Genomic DNA, 15,221 nt, shown 5'->3' with positions numbered 1-15,221 from the left:
AGTCAATAACTGGTCCAACTATATATTATTAAAATGTAGATTAATTTATTGACAAATTTGAGTAGGTGTTCAATCAGCTAATGGGTCAGTTCAAACTAATTAGATATGTGACCTGCTATGTGAGATAAGATATTTGAAGTGCTCCACCAGGCACCCTTTATTTCATTACAGTGTTGGGAAAAGTACCTGAAAGCCACACTTGAGTAAAGGCAGAGATATAAATCTCATTCGAAAATGGCTAGTAAAGCTGAAACTCTTAGAATACCACCAAAAGTCTGAAAGAAATTCAGTATCAAAATGATTATAGACAAAGACAGGCGAAGAGTCGCACATGATCAAAGTTTCTTTACTTTTATTCCTCCATATGCCATAGTTACAACAAATGTTTCGGCTCTCCAGCCTTTGTCAGTGTGGGAGTCAGTGGGACACTCATTAACAAAAATGCTTTTTTAAATGAAATTTGCCTCACTTTTAGTCAGATTTTGATTCGTTTGAGAATGCTGGAATTTCCTCCCCTCATGGCAGCAAGAACACTTCAGCCCATAAGAATTCGTCACTTCCATGAATTTGAACATACATAAATTATACAGTATCTCTTAGATATGGCCATGCGTGATGATTGCTGCATTTGCTGCTGCCCTCTTCCTTGGTAGCAATAACATACTGGCCAGCAGGCTGAACATGCAGACCGCATTAATAGCTTGCCTTGCACACTATTTTCTTTTCATTTTTCCATTGGCTTAGAATACTAATGGAACAAGTACTGTGAAGGTCATGGGGAAATGTATTAGAGTGGAGTAAAAATGTAAGCAGGCAAACGTACACAAGTAAAGTACATATCCTCAGAAAAAGTACTTTCATTTTACATACCACCTGCCTCATTGCTGCAAATTGTTCAGGACTGCAACATTTACTTAAGAGTAAGTCATGAACTCTCAGTGACCTTTCCCATTTCTTCTGAATATTTGCGTTAGTGAATCAATATGACTTCACAAGATAGGTTGTGGTATATGGTCTCTTTTCATTAGCTCTATTCAGCAGAAAAATTATTGAATGTTCAGTCACTCCCATCATTTATATGACATTAGGTTGACATAATGTTTAATGTAAAAAAAAAAACTAATTTTGATTGGCCAATGTCATATTTTCGGAGGATTGTGAATGGTCGAGAACTGGAGAGTCTAATGACATTATGACTTGACTTTACAATTTGAAAGCTATTCTACAGACATTCAGTGACATTTACAAAAAATGCTGTGCCTTGTAAAATAACACATAACAATGCGCAATGCACAGGTAGATCTGACGTAAAATTAGAAATGATGTGACTTTAAATTATTACAATTATAATTAATTTAAATATATGCATATGTAATATATGTAAACAATCATTCAAACTTACATACAAAATATTTGCTAAAGCAGATGTATCTAAAATCAAGAGTTATGAAGAAGAGTTGCTTTTTGCCTCTAAGGCCAGATATGATGCAAAAAGTTTGATACAAAATGGACTCATCGTGGACTCTTGATAGAAATAAATGAGTTTGAGGTAACAGGATAATGGTACAGATACGTACATAGTAAGTTTTGCCGTGAAATGATTCCAGACGATCACTAATGTTTTTCTCGTAAACAAAGCTTGCATGGAGACCAGAATCATAAACACATGAACTTATGTTAGCATGTGCTTGTGTGTCATTATAAATATTAGCCGGTATTGACAGAAAATGTATTAAGATTAGACTGTGTTAACCGTTAAGGCATGATAGGGTTATTTGATTTGAAAATGTAATGAAATGTTAAAAGATGATCATCTGTGGTGATGAAATACTGCAGCTCTTACTTCTTATTTTTTTGTACATTTAGTGCAGAAGAATTGTCCAGACCTTCCTTGAATTGTATAATGTCCATTATACATGTGACACTTTAAGGTATTCCAGTGCTTTCATCATGGCCCTCATCGAGAACAGGGATGCAGTTGAAGTTCAAATAAATTTCCCTTATTCCTCTGGGATATTCCACCAGTATCCAGTTCAGGAGAAAAAACTAGTTCCCCCATGCCCAGGGCCTGATCAAATATAAAATATTTGATAGAATCTAAAGGCACAACAACTCAAATAAGTCTTTCCTCCTTGGGCAGTTTGAGTGCATCGGGTGTTTCCACACCACGTGTTCCAGACTGTTCCTCAGCGCTGGGCCTGTACGTCCCCTCTGTCTGCCGTTTCTTCTTCACCACGCAGAAGAGCCAGGCGAGAACAGCTGACACGATGGCCAGCACGCCCAGTGTCACTGTAGGGGCCACAATAGCCGCTATATTAGGTCCCTAGAAAAAACAAATACGTGAAAAAACAAATAAGTGAAAAAACCAGACAAAGAACCACATAAAAAACAAATAATAATAATAATAATAATAATAATGTCTGATCTTATTGACAGAATATTGGATTGTAATTTTCCACTCACCGTGCTGTTATTAGGAGCTCCGACATTTATAGTAGTGTTACTATTTCCTGTGAAGAATAAAAGAATAAAAAACGGATCAGCGCTGAGTAGGAATATATATAACTTTTTTTCCAGGCCATTTACACTGGGATACATATGTCAACATCTGCAACTGCAACAGTCAGAGAAAGACTTATCCAATCTGCACTATGATACATAAGCTGTCTTCCTGCTAACGGCGTTCACATAATCACGTATACACTTTGTTGACCGGGGCCTCCTGCTCCTAGGGCTATAGGCTACTATAGGTCCTCTCCTTTTCCTCTACCGAAAATAGCTGATCTACAAGCTCATTGCGTGTTCCGTTGCAAAACAGCATAGTTCGCCCCACAATAGGGACACTCAGGTTCATGTGCTTAAACTATTGATCAAAATGCTTATTTGAGAAACAAATGTAATAAATCAACCAGATATGTATTATGTGCAGTACTGCTGCAGTATGTAGTAAGTTAAGTCCAGTCAGAGCCATTCTTTTGCCAGCTACATTCTCCATGACCAGCCATGTGATCACTCAGTGACATCACTGAACTACACAGTAACAACTTTACTACTTGGAGAATGAAGAATGGAGGGGGAGAAGGACTTACCACTATAGTCAGGTAGTACAGGCTGTGCTTGCCACTAGTCAAGCACAGCCTGTATACTTGACTAGTGTCAACAATCAGAAAAAGAGAACTCCAACTCAAAATGTGTTATACAGAATTACTTCAAGTCGGAGCTCCATGGAAAAAAGTTTTTCTTTTTTAAGCCCACTGAGGATTTTCTAACCCAGTCAATCATTCACCAGGCAAATAGTAAACAGTTCTCAAGGACAAAAGTACACCTTGATAAAAGCATGGGTTGAGGGAGGGGGTAGTTTCTACTCAAAATCCTAAGTATATCTATAATAATCTAATAAATCCTGCTAAGATTAATTTACAACACCACCACAACAAGTGTTATAAAAACTTGTTATAATAATAATAAAATATATGCAGTGTTTAAAGGCAAAAACATTCTATTCCACGTCTGAAAAGGACTGTAGAATTGGTAAAGGAAACTAAGTGTCAAGACATATGTGACTAGATTTGATCGAAGGACTGCCATTGGATTTTTTTGAATTTTCGTTTTTTCATGTCATATGAAAGCAGGGAATCATAGCTTCAAATTGACATGGTTGTTCAGTTTTACCCACCAGTTTTGGAGATATGGCTTATAGAAAAATGTCTTGCAGGAGTAGTGGAAAAAAGACCAAGCAGAGAAAATAGAAAAGCTTCTATCTAAGCTTTAGTTCAGTGATCTGTGACTTTAGGGGGCGCTGTTTTCTTTCTGTGCTATTTCTGTTAGCCAGTTAGTAAAAGACTAGTATTATCTTCCAAAACGATTGTGTACAAAAAGGCGGATTTTAGCGGAATTTGCATACTTTAGCAGGGAAGCCGTATGTCTAGTTAGCATTGGTTAACCCAATTGTTGTAACATTAGACATAGTGACATTATGCATTAAGCATTTATTTCATATTTATATGTCGATATCAGCTCTGACATTTATTTCAGACCTGCTCTAACATGACATGAATAATAATATAGCTTCAGATTATTTTAGACAGAAAAATAAAAAAGGACAAAGAAAATAGTTTTTCAGCTGTCCTCGACAGTTGCCACCCCCGCGATGGCAGTCTGTATATCGCGTGTGGTCACATATGCCAGGAAAGAGAGAGACTCATTCCTTTGTTCAAAATCTTCAATTGTGTGTTTACAAGCATCTGCATGTTTCAGATTATCTCTGCAAATGCCTGTTGTATTTTTATCAGGATAAAAACAGCAGCTGTGGTATGTATACGTAATGTGTGTGTGTGTGTGTGTGTGTGTGTGTGTGTGTGTGTGTGTGTGTGTGTGTGTGTGTGTGTGTGTCAATGTCTGGTCAGAAGGTTTTGTGTGGGAGTGTGAGAATGAAGGGTGGTAACTGACTCACCCCAGACAGGATTACTGCCCAGAACCAGCAGTAAGATGCCCCCGACCACAAGATCTGGCCTCATCATCATTATATCTGGAAGTGCTGCCATCTCTACCCTTAACTAGGTGCGCCTAGTGTAGGTAGACTGGCATGTAGGGCCTCTTGAGCATCAACCTGGACCCATTTTGTCGGGATAAACATTTGCCAAAGGTTCTTTTGAGGAGAGAGCAGAGAGGGGACATATTATCAGACCACAACCATTTAAAATATGTAGGGTAACATTTAATGAACTCAGTACAAGTGGTATAATCAGACCTAGGCTATATACGTCCATGAGTTCTTCTAATCTGATATTGAGCATTGTCAACAACGGAACAAAAGTAATGTGATGCAGTCATGTAGCCTGATGTTGAATCATAACTTCCTTCAATTGGAGAGACTGCAAACACTAGTTATGTGGCAGACAGTGTAATAAGCTATTAATAGACCAACAAAATTCAAGTGAATAAAGATTACTTCAATTATATGTCATTCGATTCAGCAGGCGCATATAACCTATAATTATGTTTCGTTATGCTATAGAAGAAAGTCACGATAATTAAATATACAGCCTAATAGGAATAGCGAAAGGGATGAACATCCAGCTACATACCTATCACGTTGTTTTCAGGTATAGGTGATCGGGAACGGACTCCTCAGTCACGAATGAAAACCATGATAGTCGCTTCCGCCTCACCTTGTCAGGATGAAACTGTCCAGGTCATAAAATAAGAAATGTAGGCTATTCATAAAACCTAAGACAGCAGATCAGAACAGCTATAGTCTAGAGTCCAGACGCCCACTGATTAAAACCACCTCTGATTTGAATCGCTTAATAATCTACAATACTACTGGCTCCAGTGCTGGTATGGTCTACTCTGCATCGGATAGACTCTCTCTCTCTCTCTCTCTCTCTCTCTCGACTAGGCTACCTGTTGGTTGGTTTCTATGTAAAACAGTTTTTTTCCTCTACTCTCCAAATCGTCGCTGATGATCACGTGACTCAGTTTCATGTTACAGTGTACCTGCAGCACAGTATCAACCTGTTGCGGCTTTAAACACAGACGCTCCTTTGTTTGCGCGCCTTTGCGCATCAAAGGATTTCCCCCCTGCCCTGTGCGTGATCTGTATTCTCCCCCACATATCCACAGTCCCCACTCCTCTCTCTACAAGACGTGTTCAATTACTGCCTGAAATAGAAATAGTCCACCTCCATGATGAAAAATAAAAAACAGCGGGTAAAAATCATCTGGGCCTGCTTAAGCTAAGTGCTAGGCTATTTACAAATATTGAGTTTAGATTCAATAAAACATAACAAAACATAGTCCTATATATCCCTGGACCCTGTCCGTTTTCACTCACCTTTTCGTTTACTGGACTCTGGTGGAGCAACCTGCAGACCTTTCCAAAGTTTTACCAGAAGGTATTGATAGGCTGTGAAACAGCGCCCCCGTCAGACATTACATATTTTTCTATTTGAAAACGACAGCATTCCTGAAATAGTTCAAGGATGAATGCGGCGGGTAGCCGGTCCAGTGGTCTCTAATCCGCATCTAATCTCAGTTTTACAGGCACAAAGTGGCAAAGAAAAGGGTGACCTGACGATGGTCAAAAAGACTAGAACAATTACATGTTTTACTGTTTTCAGAGAAGAATTAAGAATAGCCTCAGCACAGGCCTGTGCATGGGCCGTGACTAAACGGGCACAGGTTACAATCAAAAGATTACATTCTCACAATCGGTGTTTCTATATTTATATGTCCCCATAATATGCATATGGCTGAGCCATGGAGCCCCAACAAACGAGTATGCTATAATGGATAGTTGAGCTGAGCATTCTTTCTAATCGAGACCAAAAGGTGATGTTTGTGTAATCACTTGAATTTATAGCTGGTTGTTGTTTTTATTTGTCATGAAAGGCTGAAAGTTATGGCACGAACCTGAACAGTTAAGTTGAGTTGTCCTTGTACAGTATCAGTCAAAGTTCAAGAGTATAGTCTCTATACAACAACAATGTGAATGTCAATTAATTCTCTCAGTGGTTCCCAACCTTTTCAGGCCTGACCCCCCAAAATAATAATCTTTGAACTGGGGACCCCCCACGGGCCCACCCTGACAAGCACATGGAATGTAGGCTAGGAGTGGAGGCATTATATTCTCCATGCACGGTAGACAACTCACCGGGGTGGTGAGTTGTCCAGTATTCTGTTGGACTCAGTTCCACTGATATTGTGAACATAGCGTTGTTGTAAGCTTGTAGATGGGCTATTTTACCAGTATTTGACCAGTTTTTATATAGTAGCGAGTTGGGTTTAATACACGTATGTTGCCACGAGGGGGCGATAATGCAATTGCCTTCCTTGTTGTTGTTTTTTACTTGTCAGCTGAGCAGAGCTCCGCCTCCGCGCCGCGGTGCTTCTGTCAAACCGGCGGGAGAGTCCTTGCGTTCCTAGTATTTTGTAGCCGCGGCATAAACATAAGAGAAATAATCACCGTTTACTTCTTTTTTTAATGACCGTATACTAGTCGGTGTATCTGTGCATTTACGAGGCATTCGCAGTAGTAGTAGTAGATAGCACCAGTGTGTTATTTATTTGTCGCTCGTGTTGCCGTAGCGTTGTGGGACAAAGCGGTTCCCGGGAAATTTTGTTTTGAACATTATTGTTCTGGTCATTTTTTTAGCGCGTCTGAAACAATGGCGAAGGTACAAGTGTTGAATGTGGCCGTGTTGGATAACCCGAGTCCCTTTAGGAACCCGTTTCAATTTGAAATCACGTTCGAGTGCATGGAAGACCTTCCCGAAGGTAAATATCAACAAAGTCGCTGCCGATTCGTTTCCGAGTCAAAGCATTGTGTGGCTCAGTCTACTTGCTGGACAACACACAGCTAGCTGCTACCATTAGCAACGCGTATATTATTAGCAACCCTAGCTAATGTACACAATGGACCAGTACCAGTTGAACCCCGTTGAACCCTACTTCACCCTACATAACATCTGTGATCAGATCACTGCATGTCACATTATGTTTCGATGTAGATCTGTTCGTGTTTTCTTCTCTTGAATGTCGATGGGGGTCATTACTACTTTAAATGTCACCCGCAATTATACGGGTATGGCTGTTTGATTTATTGCAAGTGCGCCATCTTGAGGATACACTGGGCAAGTGGGCATCTTGTTAATCGGGAGAGTCTTTTTTTGCAGAGCCTGGGAGTGGGAGTCGATGGTCGCTGAGGGGACGCTTGTTATACAGGTTAGGTTTCTGGTTCAAGGACTTCAGTGTTTTGTACAGAACAAAGAATGTTTGCTTTCGCCATCTTTGTTGAAGAAGAGTCTGGGCAATTATGATTTAGTCTGACTAGAAACACAAAGTTTCTAAATCTTATATTTAGATTTAGTCTCTAGTTAGGGTTAGGTTTGAGACGTGCGAATCCCTTGGCCACCTACGGACGGGTGAAATTCGAAACTGGCCCCCGTAAAATCTGAATCCCCCACCCACCCCTCTCTGTATATGTTCTTTTCCCCCTTTTTACATCTGATGATTTCCTGTTTTTGGCTATAGAAGTGTATGTCTCTAAATGTTATGATGAATTGAAAATGGTGGACCCTATTGTAAACAAGTGTTTGATTGATTGAAATATTTATTAACAGTTTGCAGTAACAAGTAACAATTACAGTACATTTCAAGCACAAACTCAATACAAAGACTGTTAACTGTGAGTGGACGACCCAATTAAGCATTACACTTGTTTACAAGAGGGTCCACCTTGTTCAATTCATCAAAACATTTAGAGACGTACAAATAGACACTTCCATATAGCCAAAGAATTCAGATTCCGATTTTACGGGGGCCAGTTTCGAATTGCAGCTGTCCGTAGGTGCCCTTTGAGAGCGGTTTTGAAGGAGTCAAGGGATTTGCATGTCTTAATGACTGTTGGTAGGGCGTTCCACATTTTGGTGGCATAGGAGCGAAAATAATTTAGTCCGTTGTTTGTGCCGAATCTGGGTTGTACATGGTTCGTTGCACTCCCTCTGGTGTTGTGGGTGTGGACTTCGTTGTGGAAGGAGGTAGGGCCTGCACACCATTCTTTTGGTAAAGGATTACTTTATTGAATAAATACTTATTGTTATATACTGCTAACATTAAGGAAGTATCTAGACAGGTATCGAATCTTGTGGACCAGAGTAGACCCATTGCAAGATGATTTTTATAATGGGATGAATCTAGAGTTGCAATACCCTCCATTAACTCTTAAATTGCGTTTGCGATCTGCTTGTATTAAACAACGTTAAACTCACCAACATTGCAACTCTAGGCTAAACTTGAAATATCCTCTTTCAATCTGCCAAGCTTGTTTTTCATAAAAATCCACCGTAGACATGTTATGAGCTACTTTCTATCAAGAAATTATGTGCAGGTGATTCTTTTTCTAAGTGCTGTAGTTTGGAAGCACTTGTCGTAAGTCACTGAACGGTCCTGCGTACCACCTGTTTCGAATTTGCACACTTAGAAAAAGCATGCACATGCTTAGAATTTATTGACAGAAAGTAGCTCATAACATGTCTACTGTGGATTTTTATGAAAAACAAACTCAGCAGATTGAAAGAGGATAATTCAAGCTTGGCCTAGAGCTGCAATATTGGTGAGTTTAACATTGTTTAATACAAGCAGATCGCAAACGCAATTTGGATGAGTAGGGGGAGTCAATGGATTCATCCCATTATAAAAAGAGTTGCAAATTGCTGCTAACCTTAACCCATGTCTAACCAATGACTAGTCTAACTAAGTATGCACCCCGGTCTGACCAGTTTGTTTTGGGAAGTCTGGAGCCTTGTTTTAAGGGCCTTTGAGGTGCTGTGGTACCAGGAGGTGCATGCATAGTCAAAGAAACCTTGTACGAGGGCTCCTGTTAAGGTCTTCAAGGTGTTTTTGTTGACCAGTGAGGAGATCCTGTAAAGGAATCTTGTTCTTGACTTTTTTGATTACGTTGGTGGCCATTTTATCACCGGAAAGATTAGCCTCCAGGATGGAACCTAGGTAGGTAATAGCCGCAATTTGCAACTCTAGATTTTTTTATAATGGGATGAATCTAGAGTTGCAATACCCTCCATTGACTCCCCACTCATCATTTTGCGTTTGCGATCTGCTCGTCTTAAACGACGTTAAACTCACCAACATTGCAGCTGTAGTCAAAGCTTGAATTATTCTCTTTCAATCTGCAAAGCTTGTTTTTCATAAAAATCCCCCGTAGACATGTTATGAGCTACTTTATGTCAAGAAGAAGAAATGTTGGAGTTTGGAAGCGCTCGTTTTTATTAAGGGGTCGCGCTGCTGCCTCCTGCATTATGTGCAAATGCGAAACAGATGCATGCAGGGACGTTCAGGGACTTACGACGAGCGCTTCCAAACTCCAGCACTTAGAAAAAGAATCACTTGCACAGAATTTCTTGACAGAAAGTAGCTCATAACATGTCTACGGGGGATTTTTATGAAAAACAAGCTTTGCAGATTGAAAGAGAATAATTCAAGCTTTGACTACAGCTGCAATGTTGGTGAGTTTAACGTCGTTTAAGACGAGCAGATCGCAAACGCAAAATGATGAGTGGGGAGTCAATGGAGGGTATTGCAACTCTAGATTCATCCCATTATAAAAAAATCTAGAGTTGCAAATTGCGGCTAGGTAGGTAATTTCATCTTTAAGACGTGTGATAATATTGTCACCCACTCTAACCTAGAAGCCATCTGCCTTGCTGAGATTACTATTAGATCCAAAGAGAATGGATTCAGTTTTTCCCAGGTGTAAAGATAGTTTGTTATCAGCGAGCCAGGTGCAAATTCTAACAATTAAGGCTTAAGTAGTCCTTAAGCCTTAAGGTGGTTGTACTCCATTGGCTAACCGTTTTGTAAACAGAGCTATGTCACATTGCATTGTTATAGTACAGATAGTAGTCTACTATCTGTACTATAACAATGCAATGCAAAATTATGTACTCCCTCCAACTGTATACAGTACTCCCCATTTTCAACAGTTTTAATTGTATTTTTTGATACTTGCTTTGTTCAGAGCTGAGGGCTCAGAGCTGAGGGCCAAACTGAGGGCCAAACCTGCAGTTTGTTCCTGTCCGAGACTAGCAGTCACAAGCTGATGTCATGTCGTTTACATATATTAGGAACAGTAAAGGCCCTAGTATGCTACCTTGTGGAACGCCCCAGCTCACTGGGAGGGGGGGGGGGGACAGTGTTCCATTCACCTCCACCATCTGTTCTCTCCCCTCCAGGTAGGAGAGTGTAATGCTTTATGGTGTCGACCACATTTAAGTCTTGTATTGAGTTGTGCTTGAAATGTACTGTAATTCTCCAAACTGTTAATAAATTCTTCAATCAATCAATCAGTTATATAACACTGCCCTACTAGTAGTAGCCCGCGCTGTAAAACAAGCATCCCATCAGTGCCCATCGAAACCCAGGCTCTGCCAAAAAGGTAGTCCCCTTTTTTTTAATCAGTATACCGGTACATGTGCTGTTCAGTATGTAGTACACTATACACAACACTGATGCATCTGAACAAAGTGGCTGTGCGGATATTTCCTTTGTATAAACACTTACTATCACTTACTGTAGACAGTGCTTCCCTATACTTTATCTAGATACGGTACATAGATAGAGTGTAGATAGATAGATAGATAGATATTGTATTGAGAAATCCCATCACGATATCTAATTCGAAAATTATAATTAAAATAACTTTGTTTTGCAGACCTAGAGTGGAAAATCATCTATGTTGGCTCTGCAGAGAGTGAAGAGTACGACCAGACCCTGGACTCTGTCCTGGTCGGACCGGTACCAGCTGGAAGGCACATGTTTGTGTTCCAGGTGCGAAACACTGTTGCCTCAGGCAGGACTACTTTTTAACAGCTGCCTGCAATGTTGCACAATATTTTAATTAATCCCAACTGGTGTCAGTGCCGCGTGATTTGGGATCGCACTGGAATGCCCAGACCGTCTCCAATTGGCTTGCTGTTCCCAGAATGTATAATAATAACAACGTGCATCCGTTAAAACTGCTATAAATAAGAGTTTATAAATAGATGGATAGAGATGTCCGTCATTATTCTTCTTTTTTACACAATTTAGAAGTTAATTCAATTCAGTTCACGCTTCTCCCTCTCTTGCGCACGCACGCACGTAAAAACATAATAATGAGCCGAGTTCATATAAAGTGACTCGTGGCGGTGTAAAATTATATCAATTCGCATGCACCTCTGCATCTCTCTCGGTCTCTCTCTCCCTCCCTCCCTCTCTTGCGCACTTAAAAAAAAAAAGACCAAATTGGACCCCTTACATGTGTGTAACTCTTGAGAGTTTACAAATGGAACCAAATGGACCCTTGTGAGTTATGATGGTTCTTGAAACGTAAAAGTTTGAGAACCACCAATATTGTAATAGTATAGCAGAAGTGAAGTCCACATACCCGCTCTGACAGTGTGATAAAAAACAGTTCCGGAAAAACAGTTCCAAATGTGATGGAATGCCGGTGCATCCGACCGTGTATGAGAGGGGATGGTGTTAAGGAATGATACAACTTTGGAGTTGTAAAAATAAAGCCAACATTTCTAACTCAAATCTTTGCTTCTGGGGGTCCCTGGAACAAAATATTTTGAGATTGGGGTCGGCCGGCTGAATATATAATTTTGGGGGTCCTTGACATGAAAATGTTTGACCACCCATCTTATCGCAACATTATAATGTTTTTCAGAGAACTTTTCTTAACCCATTTGCGCCACCGAGTGGCGCGCTACGAGCTTGTAGGTCTGCTATTTTAAAAAAATCGAAGAACCACTGACATAGAAACATAGCTTTTTCAGAAAACTGTCAGGATGTAGAACAGTGATTCCCAACCTGTGTGCTGTTTTGATTTGAACAAAAGTAGCCTCGGAAACCCAGACATTTTTAATTCCAGGAAGAAAAGTAACCCTGTTGGCCGACCCTCCCCCGATAGCAATAGATTGGGCTGGGCTGCCTACGTTTGTTGTTGCCCATCCCCACCAGTCTAACGACCCTCGGCCATAGAAATGCTAATGTATGGCTTTGTTTACATAGGGACATTTACATTTACATTTGTTTACTCTCCGGGCACGTACTGTATAAAAAAAACATTCAATACCCCCCATCCCCCTGTATATCTAGGTGTGCCCTGGGATTTTTTGGCTATGAAAAGTGTGCCCTGGCAGAAAAAAGGTTGGGAAACACTGATGTAGAAGACATTTTTAGAATCTGATCTCAGGTCAAAAGTTTAATGAATTAAGATTGGTCAGCCAGTCTTCAGACGTTCAGATGTCTTGAGCCTGTCTGTACTTACTGCAGGGGTGGGCAACTTTGACGATGGAGAGGGCCACTACATTTCCACACTCACTCCAGAGGGCCACTACATTTCCACACTCACTCCAGAGGGCCACATTGTATATTGCGTTACTGTTGTAGCAAAAATAGCCAATCTACAAGCTCAAAACGCATCACACTGCGATGTGTTTTGAGCTTGTAGATAGGCTATTTTTGCTATTATTTGAATTGAAATCCTGAACTTTTTTGTTTTTTTAAATGGAATGCTGAATTTTGATTTAATTTCAAATGCCTTTCAAATGCCTTTTAATTATAGTTATGTTAACTTTATGAACTAAATACAAATACATTGGACATAAGAAAATTACATTTTAATACTACTCATTAAGCTACTAATTTTACTAATTTACAAGTAATTAAAGCAGGTCATGTTTGCAAATCAATAATGTTACAGTATTCTGATATTTACCTGAGGGCCACATTAAGTGAAGGTGGGGTCTGCATGTGGCCCCTGGTCCACCAGTTGCCCATGTATGACTTACTGTATTGTTTTGATCTCCACAGGCTGACGCTCCAACCACGGGTCTAATACCAGAAAGTGATGCTGTAGGTGTTACAGTGGTGCTCATTACCTGCACATACCGTGGCCAGGAGTTCATTCGCATTGGTTACTATGTCAACAATGAGTACACAGACCCCGAACTGCGTGAAAACCCACCCGTCAAACCCGACTATACACAGGTGTGTGTGTGTGTGTGTGTGTGGTAAACCTGACTTGAGTCTGTATATATGAGATATTTAATTTTGAATGTTAAGATTTGTTGGATTACATACACTACATTGGACTATAAACATATTACTTTGTTGTCTTTTTCACCTTTCAGCTCCAGAGAAATATTTTGGCATCGAACCCACGCGTGACACGATTTCATATAAACTGGGACGGCTGTGCAGAACGAATGGAGGACTCTGAAAACGTGGACCCTGCGCCAAACTCCATGCTTCCTCCTTCCTGCCTGCCGGGGAAGGCCCCACCCCTGGGGCTAATGCCAGACAACTCCATGGACTGCTTATAGAGACTCCCCGCCCTCCTTGTCTGATGATGGATGAGCTTTCACAGCACTAACGTACGCCTTTTTTCTTTCCCCCTTTTTTATTTTAAAAGAATGCCCATGGACATTCTAGTGTGGATGTACAGACAACTTTGCCTCACAGGTGACCTTATTTCCCTGAAACATGTCAACAGTAGACGTTGGGTTTGACTTCAGGGAACTGCTCCGTTGGGAAGAAGATAAAACACCTTACTGGTACAAGTCATCAGTATGCATAGGGAGTTGGTTTTACGTGACTTATTGAACAATGTTGATACAATAGGTTAATTTGCTTAAATTTCATGGAAGGGAAAACACTGACTCAAAAAATCAGCTGAAAAAACAAAGCTGATGTGATTCAGCTTGCTTCCTTTTTGCGCTGCGGAATGAATTAAAGTATACAAAAAAAAGTGCTGTCCCGATAATCACCCACTGTATTCAGGTTCCTTTTTGCACTTAACATCATACTTTTTCCTATATAGGTTATTGCTGGGACTTGGATGTGGTATTGTATATCTTTGTCTTCAATTGTTTTTGGTTTTTGTCTGCCCTTGTTTTCAAAATAAATACATATATTGTATCATGTGTGATGGTATATGCATATGACCGTTTGACATGGAATATGGTAAGTTTGTATTAATTATCATTACGTTTGATGCAGTAATGATCTTCCACTCCCACCCACCATGTGGGGACCTCCCTGAGGTTCCCGACGCACATGTTGAGAACCACTGATCTATGTCACAGAGATAAAGCAAAACAGCGTCAAATGCCACACAAATACCGATTTACATGTGCCAAAATTGGAAAACACGTTTTTTTTTCCCCCCGACAAAACTATGCGCGTGGCCCTTTAAATTTGGCCATTTCTTACTAAAAATAGACCATCTTAACGTCACATCCAATCACAGATCAGTGGAGTGGGAGGGGTGGCAAGGTTCGAGCTTTGGCATTGAACACTATCGCTCCTAAAATAACACCTGACCAGTGTGGTTCGAGATCTGCTGTTTTATGTATAAAACAAAAATAACGGTGTTGTTGTGATCAATGCAGTCAGTTAATCTGCGTCAAGGCTAGATGAACTGGGAAATAACATACATTTAGCCTAATGGCACAGACGTATGGTTGATTTGCCATATTGTAAGAGGCGGGACGAAGATCCTTTGACAGACAAATCACATCACTGAGATGATTGGACGTGTGGCTGTGCAACCAATCGACGGTCGTCTCTTGATGATTGGCACGCACGCGCTGACCAACCAGTAACACTGAGGGGCGGGGCGATGTGTGGCTAGTTGGCTGGAGTAGCTGGGGTTG

At 40.5% G+C, this 15,221-nt stretch overlaps 2 protein-coding genes across 2 annotated transcripts; one reads left to right on the top strand and one right to left on the bottom strand.

Annotated features, from left to right (window-relative positions):
- Window positions 1–2,101: 2,101 nt before the first annotated feature.
- Window positions 2,102–5,365, bottom strand: crb3a (crumbs homolog 3a). Its single transcript, XM_079521253.1, has 4 exons — window positions 5,088–5,365; window positions 4,454–4,648; window positions 2,464–2,510; window positions 2,102–2,323 (listed from the first exon to the last, which is right to left on the bottom strand). Exons 2-4 carry the CDS (start codon window positions 4,542–4,544, stop codon window positions 2,114–2,116), a joined length of 348 nt encoding a protein of 115 aa, XP_079377379.1. The 5' UTR covers window positions 4,545–4,648; window positions 5,088–5,365; the 3' UTR covers window positions 2,102–2,113.
- Window positions 5,366–6,864: 1,499 nt separating this feature from the next.
- Window positions 6,865–14,484, top strand: asf1ba (anti-silencing function 1Ba histone chaperone). The gene is made up of 4 exons (XM_079520136.1): window positions 6,865–7,278; window positions 11,231–11,346; window positions 13,378–13,554; window positions 13,698–14,484. The coding sequence occupies exons 1-4, from the start codon at window positions 7,170–7,172 to the stop codon at window positions 13,887–13,889; spliced, it is 594 nt and encodes a 197-aa protein (XP_079376262.1). The 5' UTR covers window positions 6,865–7,169; the 3' UTR covers window positions 13,890–14,484.
- Window positions 14,485–15,221: the final 737 nt, after the last annotated feature.

The sequence above is a fragment of the Electrona antarctica genome, assembly GCF_951216825.1.
Source record: "Electrona antarctica genome assembly, chromosome: 14".
Classification (NCBI taxonomy): Eukaryota; Metazoa; Chordata; class Actinopteri; order Myctophiformes; family Myctophidae; genus Electrona; species Electrona antarctica.
The sequence above is the reverse complement of the archived record's forward strand: the minus strand, read 5'-3'. Positions and strand labels throughout refer to the sequence as shown.

Bases quoted from the DNA above. Each gene is read 5' to 3' on its own strand.
- crb3a (XM_079521253.1), bottom strand. From the start codon at position 4,544: ATGGCAGCACTTCCAGATATAATGATGATGAGGCCAGATCTTGTGGTC. The intron at 2,511-4,453 runs GTGAGTCAGTTA...TATTCTTCACAG, and splicing joins GGGCAGTAATCCTGTCTGGG to GAAATAGTAACACTACTATA. The intron at 2,324-2,463 runs GTGAGTGGAAAA...TGTTTTTTCTAG, and splicing joins GAGCTCCTAATAACAGCACG to GGACCTAATATAGCGGCTAT.
- asf1ba (XM_079520136.1), top strand. From the start codon at position 7,170: ATGGCGAAGGTACAAGTGTTGAATGTGGCCGTGTTGGATAACCCGAGT. The intron at 7,279-11,230 runs GTAAATATCAAC...TTTGTTTTGCAG, and splicing joins CATGGAAGACCTTCCCGAAG to ACCTAGAGTGGAAAATCATC. The intron at 13,555-13,697 runs GTGTGTGTGTGT...TTCACCTTTCAG, and splicing joins TCAAACCCGACTATACACAG to CTCCAGAGAAATATTTTGGC.